General features: G+C 32.8%; 1 protein-coding gene across 2 annotated transcripts in view; it reads left to right on the plus strand.

Moving 5' to 3' along the window:
- The window catches only part of LOC145283647 (protein FAM193A-like), a 130,700-nt gene that overhangs the window by 61,996 nt on the left and 43,894 nt on the right, over positions 1–24,810 (plus strand). For both annotated transcript variants that reach the window (XM_080132612.1, XM_080132613.1), the window contains exons 4-7: positions 11,529–11,641; positions 12,873–13,037; positions 13,430–13,640; positions 22,626–22,750. In XM_080132612.1, the coding sequence (XP_079988738.1) occupies positions 11,529–11,641; positions 12,873–13,037; positions 13,430–13,640; positions 22,626–22,750 (614 nt within the window). The remainder of the gene's footprint in view (positions 1–11,528; positions 11,642–12,872; positions 13,038–13,429; positions 13,641–22,625; positions 22,751–24,810) is intronic.

Below are 24,810 nucleotides of genomic sequence, written 5' to 3' on the forward strand. Positions count from 1 at the left end.
TATTATAAGGTCATTTGAGTTTTATAATTATATAGATTACACTTATTTAGATACAGAAATATCTTTGTAATGTACATACTCGTCATGAAACAGAGATGTTATATTCCAAAAATGATGAAAATTGATCAAGTAGTTTTCATTTTTAACTAGCAGGACCCATGTATTTGTGTTGCCTGGTAAAAATATGTCACAAACCCAGTACAGATTCGTTAAAAAATAAAAAAAATAAATAAATAAAACTATGGTTGTTAATGGGGGCTACTACCGGCCTTAGAAAATAACGGGCACTAGCAGCCATTACCCAAATGAAATCATCAGGCTTCCACTGTCTGGCATTGTCTAGCAGTGGCAACTAGCAGAAGCGATTGGTTGTGATTGTCATCACTGTTTGGTACTGGCAATTAGTGCTGTTTTGAAGTGATTGCTTGTGTTTACTGGTGGGCACTGATCTGCTTTTGCAATTGAAACTCACTAGCAGCCATGATCGAAGCCAGCCTCTATTGGAAGGGAGTGATGATTACTGGCCGCTAGTGCTGTATTGAGGCGTTTACTAGTGAACCTTGACAATGTCGATTCTCAGCGTACAGTGTCAGTCACTGGCGGCCACGAGTATTATCGACCTCCAGTGGATGATCACTGGCAGTTGATGCTGTATTGAGTTTATTGATGGACCTTGGCTGTCTTTACAACTGTCACAGTTTTCAGCATACAGTGTTGGTCACTGTCGGCCATGAGCAGTTTCTGCCTCTATTGGACTGCTATTAAATGACTAGCACTGGCTTCTCTGCAAATTTCGATCATGACCAGTATCAAGCATCATTGAACTGCTTTGAAATGAAAGTCACTTCATGGCTCTGGTAGTTAAAGTAGTTACTGTCACATCATTGCATGGGCGGTTACTGGTGGGCATTGGTGCACCGTGCTATGATGTTCCAATTACAGGTAACTGTATATGTTATAATAAAAAAAAAATAATAGTAATAACAATAATAAAAATAATACTCTTAATAATTATAGTGAGTGTAATGATGATAACAATAATGATGTGAGAATACGGGTGAGTCCTAGAAGTCGTCCAGATGTTGAATAAAAACTGACTGTGTTTTTTATGTCTCTATTATTAAAAAGTAAACTTAGCAGAAACATACAGCACTGATATCAGGTGGAAACCTGGGTTTGATGTAAGAGTGGTCTGGTTAGCGAATCAAACTTTGTTTGTTAAAAACACAATCAAATTGGCATGTAAGGAAATATATAACATGCTTACCAGTGATTGTAAACAATTGATGTTGGAATTAGTGGCCTATGCTTATTTGTCAAATACTGATGAAAAGAGTTAATAACAGATGTAGTATCATTAGCAGTAACACAAAAAATAATAATTTACGGCATTGTATGTGGCTAGTAAAGCACATAACAGTTTAGAAAATTAATGTCCGCTTTTCCTGTATTATGATCTATCTGAATAAGGATGCAGATAAGAAACCATAGGAATATTAATAGTATTAAGTAAAGCATCAAAGGTAAGACTAAGTATAAGCCATAATCCAAATAGAAAAATAACAATAGTAGCAATACGAGTAATATATGTTTGTGTTTGTACAGAGGTCAGGAAGCTAGCAAGGGGAGGGGGGCTTAAAGGTGTGTCAGATGATGAAAACCGAGCAAAAAACATGTAGTTAGGCCACTATCGGCTTCCATATGTGCGAATGCAGGAATTGGTAATTGGAACTCTAGATGGATCTAATTGCTTATCCATGTAAACAAAAGCTAAGTATAAAAGGAAAGTGTATGAAGAAGTAATTCATCAGGTGTTTATCTCTGTGTGAATGGTTAGACTCGTAATTATGCAGTAAAGGAATAACCTGATTTGTTTTGTGCAAAGATTGATGCCTTCTTGTTCTGTGTTTAACCATTCAGAAAATACCATAAACCAATAATCCATTATTCTGTACTCAAAAGACTTCAACCAGAACTAACGCCCATCCTTACAAAACTGTTTAAACATTGTCTTAAGGAGAATTGCTTCCCATCACCCTGGAAAATCTCATCAGTATGCTCTGTATTTAAGAATTCAGGTGATTGCTCATCTCCCTCTCAGTACAGGCCAATAAGTCTCCTGTGCGTCATAAGTAAATTGCTGGAATCTGTGTTAAATAGAGAAGTAATCAACCATCTCAGAAAAAATAACCTTCTTAGTGACACGCAATATGGTTTCTGTTCTGCTAGATCTACAGCAGATGTGCTTCCAGTTATATCTCATAGGATTAGCGACAGAGGCTACCTTTCTAGCGCAATTGCTCTTGACATATCAAAGGCCTTTGATAGAGTATGGCATAAAGGTTTACTTCACAAGATCTCCAGCTACAGTATAGCAGGAAATGTCTTCTCAGTTATTAAATCATTTCTCTCTGATAGGTTCATAAGAATAGTTGTTGATGGACAGAAATCAGAAGCTCACAGTATTAATGCTGGAGTCCTTCAGGGGTCCATCCTGGGCCCAACTCTCTTCCTGGTCTACATTAATGATCTTCCAAATCACATCCTTACATCATTCAGACATGCTGATGACACTACTATCTATGGTAGCACATCTAAGACCGTAAACGACAGTTCTCTCCGATTCTCTCTCCTCTGATCTTGAGCACGTTGCACAATGGGGAAAGAGGTGGCTGGTTACTTTTAATGCATCTAAAACCAAGCTTCTATCTTTACATCATCAACGCTCTGATCCCCATCTGGCATCAATTGAAATGAATGGCTCTTGTCTTGGGAAGGCCTCATGCTTTGACAAGCTTCTGAGTTTGACCTTTACTCTTGATCTTAAATGGAACACATACATTAAATCTGTTGCCAAGACCGCTGGAAAAATGGTTGGATCCTTCTATTGATCCAGTAGATATCTCACTGCTGATGCAATTCTCTATCTGTAGAAGAGCCAGGTACATCCAAGGATGGATTACTGTTGCTACATCTGGGCAGGAGCTGCTAGAAAGGACTTATCCTGCCTTGATAGAGTTCAAAATAGAATTCGTAGCCTCGTAGGGAATGTCCTTTTCTCTTCCCTGCAACCTCTTTCTCACAGAAGAGATGTTGCGAGTTTGTCTCTGCTTTATCGTTATTTTCATGATAAGTGCTCGACTGAGCTTCAATCTATGGTCCCCCCTCGCCAAACTTTCACAAGAAACACCTGTTTAGCAGAAAACACTATCAATAATTCTTCCCACTCTTTATCTGTGCCTAAACCTAAACGTGGATTCCATGAACAAAGCTTCTTTCTTAGAACTGCACGCCTATGGAATTGTCTTCCGTTTCTTGCTTTCCAGCTGACTACAATATGGTTGTCTTCAAGTCTAACGTAAACAAGTTTTTGATGAGCCGTTCCATATAAGTTAACAAATTTACCAAATTTCCATTACTAAAGATTACTATATTGTCCAATTTCTACTGTACACTCTTTAACTCTTATCCTCGAGTGGCCTCTTGTCCTTGATAACTGGTGATGCCTCTCAATATATATATATATATATATATATATATATATATATATATATTTATATAAAAACCCAACTCGCAAGCACACACACACATGCGGATAGTCAATGAAAGTGGTTGAACTTTTTTGAGGGACCGATCATTATTTTAAGACATAAAAACGAAACTGATGTCAAATGTATCTAGTGAAAAAGCAAATAATCCATTACTAACGATTACTATATTGTCCAATTTCTACTGTACACTCTTTAACTCTTCTCCTCGAGTGGCGATGTACTACAATTTTTTACTAATGTAAAAAAACTTCCCAGTTATGAATGGGAAAATATAAGAAAATAATTAGGGAGAAAAATTGTGTTGCCTCCATTAACTAAGATGCAGTATGAATTGTGATGCTCCTAGGAATTAATATAAAATTCTATTATAACAGATGAATGTGACTGCAAATATGTGCAAAACCTAAATAAGATACTGGCTAGTAGTCCAATCATAATGAATTTATATGTGGCATCTGCATTTGCCAAGTTATGTTTTTTTTTTTTTTTTTTTTTTTTTTTTTTTTGTAGGGGAATAATTGTTTCTATTTTATTATATGTATAGATTAAGAAAATCAAATTTAACGAGCTGAGAGAGCTGCTGGGTGTTTGTTTAGGATGTGGACAATTCACAAGGGCAGATAACTCAAATTGCCTATCTCTTTTCTTTTTAATCTCTTCAGAAGTAATGTTGTATAGGGGTCCATATTGGGGTACTTATATAACGAGAGATGGCCGGGACATATAACGAGTCTAACTACGGTGATGAGGAAGAGATATTTATAACAGTGAGAGGAGAATTCATTATTGAATGGATGTGTTATACTGTTCTTTTACACAGAGGGGGACAATCATTACATATGATGGAGAGGGGGCATATTACTTGGAAGGGTTACACAAAGTTTATATTAAGATGGTTAACACATTACCTTCAATTGTTGAATGACGACACGAAGACAACAGTTACAAAAATCGATGATGTTCTTTATTTCATTTGACCGGTCGAAATGATGATGACGTCAGGAATTCAAATTGGTTTCTACATGGTTAAATGTTCTCCCTTTGCTTCTAAAGGGACCCTCCTCTGATCATGTCAACTCTTTCCGACTGCTTTTGCTGACTCTCGAACCTGTCTGCTCGACTCTTTGATCTGACTAAAACTAGCTCCTATATTGAGAAATTCCCTTTTTGCTCTGACGTCAGATGTGTGGTTGTAAAACGTGACCAACTCACGTGGCTAAGCACACGTTTCCAAAACACACTTCTGCAAACAAAGAATTCTCAACTAACCTATTTTTTTAATTCTGTTTTCATAAAAGAATGAACAATTAAATTCTTTTTACAATACAACAATATCTAACTACTTTCAAAACAATAGCTAAATTCTAACATTCCAATTTCTGAATCTATTCTGAATCTTGCTTACAAGGTTTGAGTCTCGGCTTATCCTAATCTCATTTTCCACTTATCTAATGTTCTTATTTTCAGGAAAAGGGGACAGCCTTTTCTTGTAACAGTAAGAGATTATCAAAAATGATTAATCCCTAAAAATTGTAAAATTTGATTTTCTTAAACAAAATGAAATATTTGATCAATCAATTCACATGATTTTTGGAATATGTCTTTATTCCATGATGAGTACATGCACCATAAAGATTTTTCTTTCTTTTTTAAATAAGTGTGATTCTAAATAAGCACCTTATTAGTTGATAGGATTGTGAAGCCTGGGTAAAGAGAAAATTTTAATAAACAGACTTTGTATTGAATTTAAATTATTAAAGCTAAATAGGAAAATGCAGAGAAACTATATTGAAGAAAAATGTTATTTTTCAATTACAAAACTTCAAAATTATTTTACATGTAATAATTTACTTGTGAAAGCAATTAATGCGTCCCTAAGAAACATTTAAAAGAAATGTCTATTCAAATATATTCCATTATTCCTTTACAGAGGCTTAATATGCCTAAATAAATGAGATAAATAATAAATGGGACAGATGAGGTTTTCGTTTATGAACTGAAAATTACATTCAGTTTGAAAATCTTATGTCAACAATTAATCTTTGAAGCATGCTGATCACTAAATTATGATTACAACCTAACCTTCCTGTTGTACTGATGTTAATTCGAATTCAGCATAAATCTGCAATCCATCATGTCATTTTGATATGTATCTAATATGGCATTTGTTGCTACACGAGTTTGGTGAGAAATATTTTATCGAACTCTGCATGGTAGACAATGATGATTTACCTTTTATCATAATTGAAAATAACTGGTAAAAGATTGTTGAGTAACCACATTATGTATTCAAAATGGCAGCTATTAAACAAATTAAACTGGACAATTTGCATATTTTTCAAAGAATATCCTGAATGTGCAATAATACTTACATACTTCAATAGCTATCATACTTATTACACCAACTATGATAATAAAAAAAAAAAAAAAAGTTTCTACGCTTAAATATTTTTATTGCAGATTTTTTTTTTTTTATGATAGAATGTAGATAAAGTTTTATCATATTTATAATTGATACACTGGTGATTTTCTTATACTTTATTGTAGTTTTGTTCTTGTTTAATATATAATACAATTGATCGACAAATTAGATTTCTGCTAATTCACCCCCACCCCCACCCCCCACCCCCGACAAAAGGAGGGTGGACTTGTAAATTCACCCTTGTCCGTTCGCACTTTTCTCAATAACTACACCTTGAAATTTTCTGAAATTTTGCACAAACATTAAACATGATATGAGTAAAAAAGTAACAACGGATTTTCTGGGAAAACTGGTTGTCCACCTGGTGCCTTTCGGGTTAAAATTGACACTTTTGTGCTTATTAAAAAAATTGATGCCTTATAAAACTTTCTGAAAAGTTGTAACTAACTGATTTCTATATAATTTTGTTTGTCTATACTTTGCAATAACTCTAGGGCTCTTTTAGTGCTGATAAAAACATTCCTTTTTTTTTTTTTTGACTATTTTAACATATTTGTCCAAAATTTTCTGTGTATGTCTATTTAGCAGTTTTGCTTGGTGCTAAACTCAAATTTAAATATGTTAAGGCCTTGGGAACTTTGGGAGCTAAGTGGGAGGGGGCAATGCTGCACTTAGTCATTTTTTTTATGCCTTATTCATTGTGCACTCACGGGGGGACCATGCATGCTTCACTTGTTTTGTTTTTTTCTCTATTATTTGGTTGAAATTCATCCCTCATGTATTGAATCTATACTTGTATAAATTTTTTTTTTGTGTGTGTGTATTCATATTAAAAATCCTTTTTTTTTTCTCTTTAAAAAGAAAATACAACTTTGTAATATATGGGTCGTGAAATTGCATTCATCTGCAATAGATCAAGCTAATTTGCATATTATTTTAAACATTCATTTTAATTAATTCCCTATTAGTTTTTTTTTGTTTTCTTATGGGATGATCATCTTTAGTTAACTATTACATGTAATTATATTCATGCAGATATTCTACATGATTTATACTTGCGTAATATTTGCATATAAAGGTTATAGTAAATACAAACCTCTTTCTGTATATATTTATGTAAAGAATTTTGCCTACCAAACTCCTTTGTCAGTTTTTGATCTACAGACATGAAACTTAATATATAGAATATTTAAACCCGTACAAAACTTTATATTTGGGTTTTACAAATATGCATGCGTAACATAATAGTGTTAATTTTTAACCTTGCAGCAAACATGTCTTCTTAGTTCAATCATTAACGTCATTCTGATTCTTATTGGTGGCGCATAAGTATTGATTTTTATTATTTTTTAAAAACTTTTTAAATCGTTACTATATATTGAGCCCAATATAATAAATTTGAAATCTGCATTAATCAAAATATCATATTTAAGCGTATTTTACGACCGGACAGTGCCGGGCGGCTTGCTAGTATATAAGAAAGTTGTTTTTAGCAAAATTGAATTTTGATGATCTTGCTAGATGTTAGTCTGCCATGTTGATTAATGAATGGTGTAAACAATGTCAAAGTTTTTCTTTAACAGAGTTGTATTATTGCTTCTTTATTTCTCAATTGTTTTGCTTGTTAAAGAGCAATGGCAGAAGTTAAACATAAGATTTGTTTGAAGTTGCCTATAATACAAACTAGCACAAGTATCTAAAAACTCGTTTTTGGAAAATTAATACATTACACTTTTTTTCTTCAAATGATTGGATTATTTTACAATTAATTTGGATCAGAAACCTTAATTGCACAAATTTTTATGTACAGTTAAGTCAATTTCATTGTCTTTTCTATGCATCTGTCCAACTAAAACGCAGAAACTACTAAAGATACCCTTACAAATTATACATATTCTGATTTAGTAGAACCTCAAACAAATTATGGTAAAAAGAAAATACTATAATATCTATTCATATATGATCAGGGACCAAATTAATGACTTTGAAATCAGAAAAAAAAAAAGTTATTTTGGTGCTAATGCACTTACTGATCCGCACTATTTTTTAAATCGTATTTCCAAGTTTATTTAAAGTTTTATATGTTTTTTTAATTCAATTATAAGGTTAAAGTACAGAATAGGTACAAAACACCCTCCCCTCCCATGTTAAGAATGACTTTTTAAATAATAACATTATTATTTCAGCACGGATCAATAAGTGCATGAGTACCGTTATTTTATTCAAGAAATTAAAGAAAATAACTATTAGTTTTTAAAGTTATTCAAATGGAAAATTATAGAAATTAAAAAATAAGACAAAAAATGGTAATATAGGGATTCTGAACTGGGAGTAGGAGTATGCAGACGTATTCATTGCTAGGATATTCTTACTACTCACTAGCATAGATGCACTGATGAAAGTGTTTTGAGTTTGTGGGGAAAACCAAATAATGTTATGAAGTATTTTTATTAAATGATTATAATCATTTTTTCCCTTTTTCTAACACTTTCGGTGTAGACAGTCTTTTTCAAAGAAGACTCTTAGTGTTTTTATTTTATTGTTTTTTGGGTTTTTTTCTTGTGGTATTAACTTGGAGGGGTCAACCTCTCATGGAGAGAGAAAAGAATACATCTTACATTACAGACAGTTGTCAGTCTAAAGCAATGTTTGCATGGCTGTTCTTTTTTTTTTTAATTTTCAACTTACGAAATGTTTTCAAAAATGTAACAAAACTCCTGTTTAAAATTTGTGCCATTGCTCCAGATTGACAACAACCGTCTATGACATCAGACATAACCTTTTTCTAGGTTTTCTCCAGGTTTATACAACCAGAAAAATGAAGAGGAAAAAATAAAAAATAAAAACAAACCAGTAGTCTTCTTTGAAAAAAGGTGTCTACACAGAAAGTTTCAGAAAAAAAAAAAATGATATTAATCATTTAATAAAATATTTTGTAGCATTATTTGGTTTTCTAATATTTTCAAATTAATGCAAATAAATTTTGAGCCATGGTGAAAACTGTCAATCATTTTAATTTTAAACTAAAAAAGAAACTGTATATTTTTACCATTTCAGAATTTTGGAGATGAGAATTGATAATTTCTGTCATTGGATACTCTGAGTAATGAAAATAATCAATTGTCATTTCAATCGGTATATATCTGAAATGCAACAATAGAAACAGAAAGGTCACATTGAACAAAATGTGAATATAACAACCAGAATGAGAACAGTAGTCTTGAGTTTTTATGCCAATTATAACATGGGAAGATAACTTCTTTTATTTACTTGAATTACTGAAGACTATGCATAAATCATTGGACATAAAAAATCTACTGAAGCTTATTTAGCTCGTCTGATTTATCTGTCAATAATTCAATTTGTCTGTCACCATCGAACACATTACTCAAATCTTCGGACTAACTAATAAGACATCAATTTTTAGGTAAAATTCGACTTTATTCATCAACATAGTCTCTTTACAGGGTGATACACCGATTCCAATGTTTCTCTAATAATTCTATGCTTTTTTTTTATAGAACAGTTTGTTGTTGACCTCAAAAATATGCCTATATAATTAGAGTCAAATTTCTATACCTAGAGCATTCTTTTGAGGTCTATAAACAGCCAGCAACTGCTGGGGCGGACTTGGAAAATAGAGGGGATACAAAAATAGTCCAATTCATGTAGTTTTACTACCATTGTGATCAACTTTTGACATGGTTCATAGTCTTGGTGAAAGAGCACTTTCTTCCTCATTTGTAGATGTTTTCGGTCGCTTTCTTCCTTCAAACGCACTAAGATTATATAATATTCACAATTGATGGTTGATCCTTTTTCAAGGTAATTGGTGAATAAAATACCTTGTTAAAATATGGAGGCCAAAACCTTATCTGCTGATGTTTGTATTTTTTTTTGTTGCTTTTGAATGTTTTTTACTAGGTGGTGCTGCTGCTCAGCTGTTGAGCACTTTAACTCCAGAATAAAGTGGTGTATCCATAGTTCATCCATTGCCACTTGTTGATGTAAAAACTTTGTTTTGTTGTGTTGAAGCAGTTGCAAACAATGCCCTGAATCATCGACGCATTGTTTCTGATTGACAACAATCAAACAAATGTGGCATCACATTGAACACAGCTTTCTCATGAACAAATGTTCATACAAAATAGTGAATACATTGTCTTCTGATATGTGCAATTCTTTTCAAGTTAAAATCAGCCAAAACGAATTTAAACTTTTTGAGATAACTACCAAATTCAGGTGACCTGACCAATAATTGTCTGTATGGCTTCATTTAAAATCAGTATATAACCTCTTAATTATTGTTTATGACAGAGCAGAACATGAAAAACACTTATAAAACTATTACTTTGCTTGAATGGTATTTTTCCCAATCAAAAAAGCAATGTCTAATCAACACACAAAATTCAGATTTTTTTCATTGTTTTAAAAATTTGTAATCTATCTATATAAGAGCCAAGTACGTCCAAAGATGGAGTACTGCTGCTACATCTGGGTGGGAGCTGCAAAAAACAGCCTATCCTGCCTTGACGGAGTACAAAATAGACTCCGTGGCTTGGTGGGGGATGCCCTTTTCTCTACCCTGCAACCTCTTTCCCACAGAAGAGACGTAGCGAGCCTGTCATTGTTCTATCGTTATTTCCATGGCAGGTGCTCGTCTGAGCTCCATTCTCTGGTCCCCCCTCGCCAATCTTTCTCAAAACACACCCGACTAGCTGAAACCACCGTCAATAATTTTCCCCACTCCCTATCTGTGCCTAAGTCAAAACGTAGATACCATGAACAAAGCTTCTTTCTTAGAACTGCACGCCTGTGGAACTCTGTTCCGCTTGCCTGTTTCCCTCCCGACTTCAACCTGGATGTCTTCAAGTCCAACACAAACAAATTCCTGATGAACCGCCCTCCCCCCCCAAGTAATGACACCTTACCAATTCTCCAATACTATTGCTACACTATCCCTTTGATTACTGTACACACAATAACCCTTATCCCTGAGTGGCCATTGTGCCTTGATAAGTGGTGAACTCCATGTAAAAAAAAAAAAAAAAATAGGAGCTTCATTTAAATAACTAATTTATAAACTAATTATCCTGTTGCTTTCAAGTTTTCACACATACTATTGTAAAGTTAACACTTTAAATAAATCATGGATATATTTTGTTTATTAGTGGCAGCATCCATGTCATCTACGACTTACCGATCATGTGTTATGTAACATACTTAATTGTATGATTATTATATTCTAAACCTTATTTTATTAAGATTTTACAGTTTTGAGTATTATTTACTTGAAATTTTCTATTGCAGGTAACATTTTAGGGCTTTGTATTTTTTAAATAAAATTTATTTTATTTCTAATTGTAAATGTTACAATAAATGTTTTGATTAATAATTTTCTGTTATTTGTTCATCTGAGCAACGGAGGTAGTTCAGTTATTTTAAAATAACATTGCTTTCAAGAAATATCTATATAAAAAAAAATATCAAGCTGTTTATTACAAGAAATTTCAAACTTCTATTTTGCTTGACAAATGTGTTAAATTTCCTTGTAGGAATGCTTAAATGCAGCAGCATCTTCACCAATATTAAGAGAAATTAATTCTGCAAGTACAGAATTGAATTCCAATGGGCTTGTTTGTTCCTGTGTATCATGTTTGGAAAGAAGGTATGTAGAAATTATACTTTACTCTCTACCAACCAGTATTATAAGTCAGTCTCAATATGAATGTCTTTTTCTCTATCAAAATACTGTATTATAACAAAATTAAGAGAGTTGAAGAAATAGATGCTAAGGATGCACTGAAGACAGTACATATCTGAAACCTTTTGTGTTTGAAAATCTTTACGCAGGAGCCAGGTCTTGCAACTGTACAGCAGTATTGTGTGCATCTGTGGTTGGTATATTTTCAGTCTTGTCGAGTTTAATCTCTTGAGAACACAATCTACTTTGGAGACAACAGAAGGTTGTGCCATTGCGATTGATATAGGTTACCCTTACCCTGTCCTGTAGCTGTAAAGAAGGTTAAGCCAAGATACTTTAACTGCTTGATTTACTCAACAATGATGCCATTATGTACAATAGGGGCTTTGCTAAAAAGAAAAGATGTAGCTGGCTGACAGAACTTTTGTTTTTGAAACATTGATTATCATACTCACATGTTTGACAGTCGTGTTGACATTCAATGCATGCTGGATATCTGTGTACATTTGATCAAAGATAGCAATGTCGTTTGCAAAGTCAGATCTGTAATAGACCAATCACATACAGCTGGCATGCCAGCAAAGTCAATCATATTATGATCAAAGATTCTGTCAATAATGTAGTTGAGTAAGATGGGAGAAAGAATATGAACTTCAGACACTAGTATGTACATTGAAGAATTCTGATTCTTCTCCATAACGAGTTTTTTGGATGTATGAGTAATAGATTGTCAGCAGATTAAGCATCTTTAATGGAAATCCATGATAGCTCATCTCTCTAAAACTCATGATCAACAGTCGAATGCTAAAGTAAATTCAATGAAATACACAACAGTCACTTGCTGATAGGACCAGCATTGTTTGCAAATTCACTAAACTGAAAAAATGGTCAGTGCAGCTCTAGGAATGTTTACATCAACTACCAGTGGCTTTTAATTGCTAATCTCTCTGTGTTTCTGGATAATATGATATGAACCTGCCTCTGGATTACCAACAATGGACTGCAAATACAGAGGAGAACCGTTTTTGTAGTAATCAGTATAATCTCTTAATACTCCAAATGATTAAGCCTACATCATATTTGTAATTATTCATAATGAATAAGAATACTTTATTAATAATTTTGTAATTGAGTAAATATATTAAACAAAATACTAACTTCATTTAGTTATTCCTCCAAAACTTTGTATTTTTAGGCAAAAAGAAGAGGAGCATCGTAAAGAAACTTTAGATTTGCAAAAAAGTTGGTCTGAAGTACGAAGAGCTGTAAGAAGCCATTACAGCGAATACTTGAACGATTCAAATAATACAACTGAAAATTCCTCGGCTTATGAAATGCAAGTGAAAGAAAACATACACAGGTAAGAAAATAATTATTTTGTTTTTCATTAAAAGTTGTATTTGTAAACTTGTAATTTTTTTTTTTTTTAACCGTATCCCACATTTGTATGCTCATGTACAATCTTTTCATTCACCACATTCACTGATGAAATCTTTTTCAAACTTAAACCAGATAGAATCAGTCTAAAAATGTAGGAGTCATAAAATAAAAAATAAACAAATTCTATCAATATTCATAAATCGTTTCATGTAATATTTCTTGCTTAGTCAGTCAAAAAAAATTGAGATGGAAATATTCCTAAGTAAACAAGTTTTTGTTATAAATGTTGTATTCATACATATACTTTATATTTTCAAAAAATGAAATAAAAATGCCCTTTTTTTTTTCTTTTTCTTTTTTTTAATCTTTTAGGCTTTGTACTCGTGATCCACATCAGTTATTTATGCGATTGGAATCCCAAGCTAAAGAATTTGTGATAGAAAAAAGAAAGAAATTATTAAACCAATTAGATATTGGTTACACATGTCTAAATGAAGCAAGAGATTTTGTATTCCTTCTTTTAGAAGAATATCGACAATTGTGCCAAGCGGCATCTAAAGTGTCCAACATATTAACTGAATTGGTAAGTATTATACTATTCATTTTACTTATACACAAAAGGAACCTCTTATATAAGATAGCTAACAAATAATTCAAGCTTAAGTGTGGGGACGGGAAGTGCATTTTAGCTTTGAACCATTTGATTTTAATGGCATAATGTTTTTTCATAATCTTGTAATTTAGTGTTTTATTTATAACTAGCAGGACCCATGTACTGGCATTGCCCAGTGGAAATATGGCACAAAGCTAGAACAGATTTGACCTCAGTTTGGTTTATTTTGTTTTATGAAGTGGTCGGTAAGTTAATAATTAAGGTCCCAACTGACAAAAAAGCAATGCTAAAAAGCACATAAATTAACCTGTAAGAATGTGGTTCCACTCCGCTATAATGGAAAGTAAAATTGTAAAGTGACCTTCTCCTAAAGGTAGAAGGTTCAATCTTCAATGTGGGCGACTGAAAAATACAATTACGAATTACTTAGGACCTCTATTCAGTCATAGCTGACAGAACATGAGCATGCTACCCCCATGAAGTATATAAAGGGTTCTGTTTGAAATTCCATACAAATTCCAGAGTTCAACAGAAACATTCCCAAGTTCAACAAGATACACCTGAAGATGGTCAGAGGTTACATTGACTGAAACATGAAAATGACACTCAAGATGTGAACAGTAGTCCAATGAATTCAAATAATATGAATAATCGATTGTCATTTCAAAAATTTAGATATGTAATTTAAAAAAATTGTTTTAAAATCTAAATTTCATAGGCATTTTTTTTATCATGGCAAACTGAACTCCTCTTTGTAAGCACAAAAATATTATAAAAACTAATTTATCTTGTACTTTAGTGCTTAATTTATAGTTTACATCTAAAAAATAAAAAATAGGTTTTAGAGCTAAGTGTGACAGCATGTTAATTGAATTAATAAATATAGTACTTGATCACTTTTTAATATAGGTAAAAGAAACACTCTGGATTGGGATGAAAATATAAACTTTGCTTCAAGTTAGAATTTCTTTCCTTATGGCTGGAGATTAGATACACACACTGAAATTATATCCAGGAAGTGAGAAGTCATTATTAGAGCTATAACAGAATATTATTTTCATTATTTTGACTCTCAAGTATATATCCGACACAGTTAATCAATCGAGAACCACATCGCTTTGTATAAAAGCATGTAAGATATCAACGGATGCACACTCAAGTCAAAGTTTTGTTGAATTTTCTTTTTTTTTCTTTTTGCTTCCGAATTAAAATTTCTAATTGTTATTTTGCAGTTGAATATTTTTTGAATATTATTACATTTCAGTTTGCTGTACTGTTTATCCCTACATTTTCTTTCTTCCAAAATTCACTCTGCTCTACATTGTTAGATGGTTGACTCCTTATACCATTGCTTCTTGAATGTTGACTAAGATTCCATACAAATTCCATTAAAGGAAATATCTTCTAATTTTATGCATTGATGTATTTCTATTACCTTTAATAAAATACAATGAATAATACATTCACACTCGGGTATATATATACATATGTAATATACTGAGTTTGTGTAATTCAGTAAATTTTCATATACTAATAGGTTTTAAGCCAAAAAAGGTTGACTTAAGGATTAAGCTACAAAATTATCACATTTCATAATTGAGCATTAATATACTGTGTGTGCTAAATCAAGACTCTTCAAACGATATAATGCTTGAAACTGTCAAACTGGACATTGAAACAATTGTAACATAAAATGAAATACACTTTTCGTTGCCATCAACATCTTGTCTTGATTTTGCACACATATATAATTATTTTTTTACTATAATAATTAAATATATAAGCGTGTGAATTACTCTTCACACTGCTATTTGTATCCCACTCATCACATGTTTCTCCTATCTCCTCCCTCTGCTTGTAGGTGAGTGATTTCTTCTTTAGGCTAGGATCCATGTGTAGTATCTGTTAGAACTTCAGTCAGAGAAGAAAAAGTTCTTGATTGGGGCAGTTTGGATTTTTGTCCAATACAGAGTTACTCTCGTTAAGGAGCTGGATATCTTTCATATTGTGTTTAACTGTGGCCTTGTGGGGAGACAAGTAAATAATGACTCTTAATTAATAGTGAGCATGTGACAATTTTTTCTGTTGACATATGTACAAAGATATGTGTGTGTGTGTGGGGGGATATATACAGTAAATCCCCGGGATATGGTGGCTCTGGGATGCGTTTTTTTTTTTTTTTTTTTTTTTTTTTTTTCTTCAGATTACGATGTGGAACACAATGTTTTTTTTGGCCCCTGGTTACGGTATTTGCCCCGCCGTACGGTGTTATTTATAATGTTATTTGATGTGTATTATATACTGGACTGTATTTTGTTATTTCTTTTTAATGCTGTATCCCGACGTCTACTCTGTGTGTGTTATAAGAGAAATAACTAGAGTGCTCAATTACTTGTAGAACAATAGCATATATATTTTTTTTATTTTAACGAATACAAACATTAGTTCGATCTTCCATTGATACCTTTGGTTATTTAAAATTAATATTTTCATTAATGTAGACACAGATATTATTTATGGTTTGAAATGAAACCTAAAAAAAAAAAAAAAGGGGTGGTTTATTTTGATGCTAAGTGAGCACTACTGGGCAATTACATTATTTATTTTTTTTTTTTTTTTACCCCAAACAAGTGTCATTTTGAAGTAGGGGGCTACTATCAGGGCATTAGTAGCAGGGATATTAAGAAAGGAGATGAGCAGCAACAACATGTCTGTTCACATTACACTTGAACTTCTGCATGTCAGTACAGTTGGGAAAGTAGAATCCCGGAAGGGAGTTTCAAAGTCTAGCAGTTCTGGGGAAGAAATTATTGGAGTAAAAGGCTTTCTTACACATAGGGATCTCTACTATGTAGGGGTGGGATTTAGCTGTTTGTCGGGGGTATTTGTCGAGGGGGTACAAGTGCTTGTAGTTCGTCAGAGCATTCACCATTAAAATACTTGTAGAACAGGCAGAGGGATGCAACATTTCGTCGATGAGGCGAAAGCTTAGATTAGGTATCCCGAACTAGTCTAGTTTAGGATGCGAAAATTGGGAAAAAAAGTTAAATTTCTCTTAACTTCAACTTGCGATATCTCATTTATTTTTGGGGTTATTTTGATAAAGTCGTGATTTAAATAAAATTTAATCTTTTTGCTTTATAGATATATAATTCTTTTTCTTGTGTCTTTAATAGTTTTTTTTTCCAGGTTACTTCAAGCTATGTCACTAATTTTGGTGAATGCCACTTTATTTTTTATACAAAAAAATGGTGTTTTTCAAATTTGGTGCGCACGATATTGTGAGTCTCTAGGTATAAAAAAAATAGTACCATTTTAAAGAAAAAAGGTCACTTATCAGTGTGGTGAGCTTAAAAAAAGGGTTTTAAGTTGTTTTTCACAAAAAAAATCCAACTTGAAAACTTCGGTGAAAGAAATATGAAAGAAATTCAATTGAAAAAATTCCGAAAATCTCACCATTTTGTAGAGAAATATCTTCTCTTTAACAATCTTTTGGTGTCATATTACTACGCTCATAAATTAAGATGCACCACTAATAAAAGTGACTGTATCTACACATCGAGATTTACAACTTAATCCGAAGTGACAAGTACAAAGTATCATTACAAAAATCAACTGTCAGCACGAACAAGCGAACCAACAGCATGACCCAACGAGAACATAAGCAAACAACTTGTTTCACTATGTTTATATCAAAGTTCTTAAGTGAGTTTGTTTTTGTTTATTTAAAAGTTATAGAAAGTTATTGTTTAAAATAATATTTTTAGTGCGACAAGCGCGTCAATAAAAGAAACGAAAATTTACAGTTTAAAAAATGTCAGTTGTTTATTTTCTATATCTTTTTTCAAACTTTCATATGTTCTTTGCTTTATCTTCTTTCGGTTGGATAAACTTCAGCATTGTTAAAATATCTTTTAAAAATTAAACTGGGTACATTTTAAACCAAAAAAACATTTTTAGTTGCGTGTGACTGATGGAAATTTTTTTATTTTATTTTAAAAAATGTGCCTCATTTTTTTTGTTTGCTTATTTCTCTTATGTTCTGTCGGGCGTTTTTTGATATATCTAACATTTTGTTAAATTATTTTTTTTTTTTTAGACTGTACAATTACATTACTTAAAAAAAAAATTAACAAAATATAGCCAAGTTTGAAGTTACGTGCAACAAGTCATGTGTAAATAAAAAAATGAATTTCACGTAAAAATGTGCATTTTTTTTTTTTTTATATTCTATTGGGCATTTTTGATAAATTTGAAGATTTTGTTAGATTATTTAATTACACTGTACATTACTTAAAAAATAATAACTGAAAATATAATTATGTGCACATGGCACATAAATGAAAAAATTAATTTCACTGTAAAAATCATTTTTTTGTTTGTTTATTTAATAATTCCGGAGACGGTACTTCTATCATTATCTAGTTTAATTTTTTTGTTATTTATTTCATGCTTCGGTCATTGTTTAAAATACTGATTTCTCCTTCGAATTTTAACAACAGATGCACAAAAAAAAAAATGGTGTCTCCATTTTCAACGATAAACTGTAGAAGTACCCCAGAGACGTATATGTTCTATCAGGTGTTTTTGATAAACTTGAACTGAGATATCTCAAGATCGTGTTAGGTGTCAAAATCAACACCAGTGGAAATAAAGTTCGACTGGAAGCTGCTCTCTCTGACTACTTGAGAAGAAATCCAGTTAATTCATTTCCACCTCCAAAGCAACAAAAAAAGTCTTTTAGTGAATCTGCTGAACATTCAGATAACTTCTGCAGTTGTGATGAAGAACCATCTCAGGATATCTTCAGTAAGAGCATCAAGGACAATGGGTTGCTGTCTACTATGACACCAACTTTTACATTGGCCAAGTCATTGAGGTTATATCTGCATCCAACACTGTAATAAAATTTTTATCACAAACCAAAGATAGAAAAGATTTTTTTCGATGGCCTTTGTCAGATGACATTGCACAGGTAGAGTCAGCGTTTGTTTACAGATGGGGTTTTGAGGTAATACCAGTTTCAAGTGATGGTAGGATTTGGAGTGTTCTTGATATATGTACCATAGCAGAAGCCTATGAAAGAATTCTAAGAGAAAATCAATAAGGAAAGGAATTGTAATAAGACGTCTGCCTATAAAATATCTTACTTGTTTACTTGTCTTTTAAGTTGAAAGTTTTTCAATGCCTGAAAAAAATGACTTGTGACTTTTTGTATAACAAATTTCTAAATCTTATTGTTGACGGTCTTTTTTTTTCTTTTTTTAACAATACAAGGAAGTCACCACTTATTAAGGTCCGAAGGCCACTCGGGGATAAGGGTTATTGCGTGTACAGTAATCAATGGGATAATATTGTAGTAATCGCTAGTAATGGAGATATGATAAAGTCTTACTTAAGGGGTCGGTTCAACAGGAACTTGTTTATGTTGGACTTGAAGACATTCAAGTTGTAGTCAGGTGGGAAACAGGCAAACGGAAGAGAGTTTATTCATGGAATCCTTTTTTTGGCAAATTTAAATTCCCCAAAGTAAAAATATTTCTGTGGCAAAAAGTTTTGTTATTAGAAACAAGGCAAACATTTTTTTGAATTCCTCACCCCAAAATTAGTCAAGATGCAAAGTTTTAAACTTCTACGTCCAATGGTTACATTTTTACAGCAATTTCAGTAACATATACTTTTGATTCATTTTTTTTAAACCCTGTTTTGCTCTTTTTACCAAATTGTCTGTTCGACTGCTTTTACATGGTCCACAATTGAGTGGTTTTATCAATTTATAATTAAAAGAAAAAATTATCTTGATCTCTAATGTGTTATGAATCATACTAAGAAGATTCAATACATTAGCTATTGAAATGAAATTGATATGAACAGTCAAAGTTGCATTTCCGTGTCATATTTGCATTTTTTGGTAGCGGGATCTTGCCTAGTGTTTTTGGTAGCGGGATCTTGCCTAGTGTTTAGGTTGGTTTCATCTAATAATTATTGCTTTCATTAGTATTGATTTTCATTTACCACAAGATGACGTTACATTTATAAGGATTTTTCACTTGTTAGTAGCTTACATTTGTAGTTATATACTATGAAATTTGGCTTCTGGACCATGATAGCAAATTTTCAACTTTCCGACAAACTTTGATAGCTAATTGAGCTACTAAAATAAATTTGGTATTTTTGTTTATGGTTTACAAAAATCTATATGACCACATTAATATTTTTTTATATATATAATGAAAATAAAATTTTGGTTTGGGATACCTACTTAGATGACAGTTCAGGACCTATCAGGTTGACAACTCTCTTTTAAATCCTGTCCAGGAATGAGCGACTAGTAGCAGATGCACCAGCCCAAATGTAACAATAGTACTCTATACATGGGCAAATGGTGACCTTATAGAGGATACTTTCAGGCATAAGTAGCTTTCTAGCACAGTAGCAGCCTTGGCAATGCTCTTAATGTATCTGTTTTAGTTTATGTTCCCTGTGAACATTAGGCCGAGGAGTTTAAAAGAAATACTTTCAGGTAACGTGTTTTTGGCCATTGCTATTAATGGTAGAAAAGATTTATTGTAATTATTGAAGGAAATAAGCTTAGTCTTGGCAGCATTGAATGTGACCATCTATTTTTGTCCCCATTCCACTACAGATTGGAGATCATCCTCTAGTGTTTCTGTCATTTCCTTATATATGTGTTCATTTGTTTTCCCCTCAGGCCTGTTATAGAGCGTGGTGTCATCAGCAAATATACCCATTTCGGAGACAATTTTATCAGGGAAGTTATTTATGAATATTAGGAATAATAAAGGTTCAAAGATAGACCTCTGAGGTACTCCCGCATTTATTTATTTATTTATTTATTTATTTATTTATTTTACACGGTGGTCACCACTTATCAAGGCCTGGAAGCTACTCAGGGATAAGGGTTATTGCAAGTACAGTACGTTAGTGTGAAGATTTAATGGAGTGTTTACTTAAGAGGGTGGTTCATTAGGAATTTGTTAACGTTGGACTTGAAGACATCCAGGTTGTAGTCAGGTGGGAAGCAGGCAGACGGAACAGTTCCACAGGCATGCAGTTCTAAGAAAGAAGCTTTGTTCATGGAATCCACGTTTTGATTTAGGCACAGATATAGAGTGGGGGAAATTTTTCACAGTGGATTCAGCTAGACGGGTGTTTTTCGTGAAAGATTGGTGAGGGGGGGGACCAGAGATTGGAGGTCAGACGAGCACCTGCCATGGAAATAACAATAAAACAAGGATAGGCTCGCAACGTCTCTTCTGTGGGAGAGAGGTTGCAGGGTAGAGAAAAGGGCATCCCCCACTAAGCCACAAAGTCTATTTTGTACTCTGTCAAGGTAGGATAGGCTGTTTTTAGCAGCTCCTGCCCAGATATGGCAGCAGTATTCCATCCTTGGACGTACTTTGCTTTTATATAGATAGATTACATCAGTAGTGAGATATCTTCTGGAGCGGTAGAAGGATCCCACCATCTTTCCAGCGACCTTGGCAACAGACTTGATGTACGTGTTCCATTTCAGATCAGGAGTAAAGGACAAACCCAGAAGCTTGTCAAAACACGTGGCTTCTCCTAGACAGCCATCCATTTCAATTGATGCCAGATGGGGATTAGAGCGTTGATGGTGTAAAGATAGGAGTTTGGTTTTAGATGCATTAAAGGTAACCAGCCATGTCTTCCCCTACTGAACCACGCGCTCGAGATCAGAGGAGAGAGAATCCGAGAGAACTTTGTCATTTACAGCCTTTGATGTGTTGCCGTAGATGGTCATGTCATCAGCATAGATGTCAACGAATGATTTAAGTATGTGTTTAGGGAGGTCATTGATGTAGATCAGGAAGAGAGTTGGGCCCAGGATTGACCCTTGAGGGACTCCAGCATTAATACTGCAGGCCTCTGATTTTTGTCCATCGACCACTACTCTTATGAGCCTATAAGAGAGAAATGATTTAATGATTGAGAAAACATTTCCAGTTATACCGTAGCTGGAAATCTTGTGAAGTAGGCCCTTATGCCATACCTTGTCGAAGGCCTTTGATATGTCAAGAGCAATTGCCCTAGAAAGGAAGCCTTTGTCAAGAGATTCACTAATCCTGTGAGTTATATCCTATTGTTTAGATGTATGACTGTCAATGTATTCTCCCAGTGATAACATACAATCTGATTTTTCTGAGAAGATCATCATGCCAGACCCTGTCAAAAGCCTTAGATATATCTAGGGCTACCGCTCTACTTCCCCTGCTTTGTCCAGTGACTGGTATATATGTTCAGAGATTACAGTTAGGATATCTGATGTGGAACAGGCTTGCCTAAATCCATATTCTTGGTCCGTCAGAAGTTTAGCAGCTGTAAGGTTATGGACTCAAATATTTTGGCGAAAAGCGAGAGGAGGCTAATGGGGCGATAAATTTAATAGGTCAGTTCTTTTGCCAGAATTCTTGTAAACTGGTACCACAGAAGCAGTTTTCCAGCAGTCAGGAAAGCAAGATTCGTTAAGGCATTTGTTGTAAAGTTTGGAGAGAACTGGAGCAACCTCAGCAGAGCATTTTTTTAATAGCACAGCTGGGATGAGATCAGGTCCACATGCTTTCGAGGTGTTTAGGTTTTTTATGATTCATGCACCTGAGAAGAGGTGATTTTCAGATCTTATAGTGTGGCGTCTGTCCGTAAAAGAAAGTCAGGGAGGGAGTTGTTGTTCCGGGTTCAATGTGGAGTTTCAGGCAAACCAACTGGCAAGCATGCTAGCCTTCTTGGTTTCTGTGCAAACAACCTCATGATTGTAAGAGATGGTAGTGGTTATGCATATTATATAGAATTGAAAATTCCATCATCTAAAACTGTTGTTTTTATTAATATATAATTAATTAAACATGAGTTCTTATGAATCCTTTGTGATGAATTTGCGATTTTGCTCAATTATAACCGTTTTTATTTTTAAAGGAAAAAGATCACTTAAAGAGATTCGATGTTACCTGGAACATTCACAACAAACATCTTTTTCACTCTATTGTATACACAAATCCTTCTATCCAAGATCGATTGCCTGCTGTTCTGAAGCAACTCAGGTAAGAAAAGATTAGAAAATGCACTTATTGTTATCAGCTTAATGAAACAGTTTCCAACTTTGTATTTTTTTTTATTCAAGACACATCAATATTATTTTATCTAAGTTTTAGCTATGGTAACCCCTTCTAATCCCCCTTATAAAATAGAATGTGAATGGTAACTAAAGGTTAACACAAATATTTTCAGTTGACACATTTTTATATGGATTATTTTGGTGTAAATATAAAAATAGAAATACATTTTCTTATCCCATTTTTTATTTATATATAAAGAATTGATCACCTGTTGCTTATTGAGTCAGGGTTTTTCGTTTCATTTGGTCATTTAGATGAGGAAGAAAGAAGGCTATCATATTTCTGATCTATTAAAATATTCTAAACTAATACTGCTTCATACATTTTCTGTGTCCCTGATCCTTAGAAATCTAAAGAAACACAGTAAACTCTCTCTGTCCAAAGGTCCTTCTCAATTTCCCAATAAAAAAAAGATACATTGCACAATTCTGTCTTAAAAGAGAATGTTATTTTCAAAAATATTTAAATTTCTAATGTTTGACTTCTGGCCAATAAAAAAATGTATTACCTTAATAACTCCTTCATCTTTTCCAAACTACACATTTTAAGTTTAACTTTAATGAATTTTCCTTAAATGATGGCTGTTATTGGGTTTTAAAATATTTTCAATTTAAAAAAGAATATTGATGTCTACAATTCATTACTTTTAATCTAAAAACTTTTCTTTTAATAAATTTAAGTGATTGCAATTGATTTTGGAGACAATGTAAAAAACAAACTTGTCTCTGTGTTTAACACTTTATTTAGGACTCTCTCCACCCACCACCTGTAGATCTCGGAGAATGGCGACATTAAAACCTATCAGTATCACTATTGTACATTGTATGAGATAGAAACTTGTAAATAAGGAAAGACAAAAAAAATTTCCTCTCAGGAATATTTCTTTCAGAAGAAAAAATAGACTGATCTGAATGCTTTTCCATGATGCAAAAAAATCTTTTTTTTTTTTATTTTAAAGTTTTTATTTCAAAGGTGAATAGGATGGGATGAGATATAAATATTTTGCTGAAGGGGAAAGAAAATAATTGGGTCATTGACCCAAATATTGAAAGGTCAAGTTCTTCATCCAACTCTGCTTAGTATACATGCCATGAATTTAGGTGATATTTTATTTGTAAACACATAAAACATCAAGGAATCACTTGTTTTGAATATGTACAGCTTTATTTTAAGGAATTACGTTCATAGTTTTACTTAATCTTTTTTGTGATGTTGTTTCATGTAAGTCTGAAAAGACTTGGATTTATCAGTAATGATGATCAACTCGGTTTATTGATTGAAGACAAATTTATTAAGTAATTGTATCTACTCGGCATTGCGTGGGGAGTCTGTTTATAATTAATTTTTATTCATTAACATCCCACTCTTCACCTTATTTATCTGAATTTTTTTATTAGAAAATATTTGTATTGTTTATATTTTTGGAAAGATAATAAAGGATTCTCATTTGAAAAAAAAAAAAAAAATCAGTTTTCAATAAAATTGATGTCTTATGAAATGCTGAAATACAAATCCCATAAGCAATTTTATTTTATTTTATTTTTTTTTAACAAAATCAACATACCAGGAAATATTAAAAAAAAAAATGGTACCCCGCTCTTTTTAAATCTGATTTCTGTAAAGCAAATTAACTTAGAACATTGTTTTGTAATTACATTAATAAATTAATTAGATTAATTTATGGAGAGGAGAAAGTCGACTTTGTTTTACTTGGGTTTACTTTCACAACCTCATAACTCTCGATTTTCTTATTTTGGCCATTAAGCTCTCATATTCCAGGAGCAATGTTTTTGACAAAGTGGGATGAATTGCTGCTTTCTGGATCGAAATCTATCCTTATAACACTTATCGTTGACTAGTTTTTGACATTGAAATTGTTTGAGTTTTTTTTAACTTTTATCTTCAAGTGGCTTGTTTAGATCGATTTTTTTTCATAAAAAATAATGTTGTAAACAAATAATTTTTGACAGTTATATCAATGTAAT

Source organism: Euprymna scolopes, chromosome 8, assembly GCF_053919585.1.
Source record: "Euprymna scolopes isolate OS-2025 chromosome 8, ASM5391958v1, whole genome shotgun sequence".
NCBI classification, from domain to species: Eukaryota; Metazoa; Mollusca; class Cephalopoda; order Sepiida; family Sepiolidae; genus Euprymna; species Euprymna scolopes.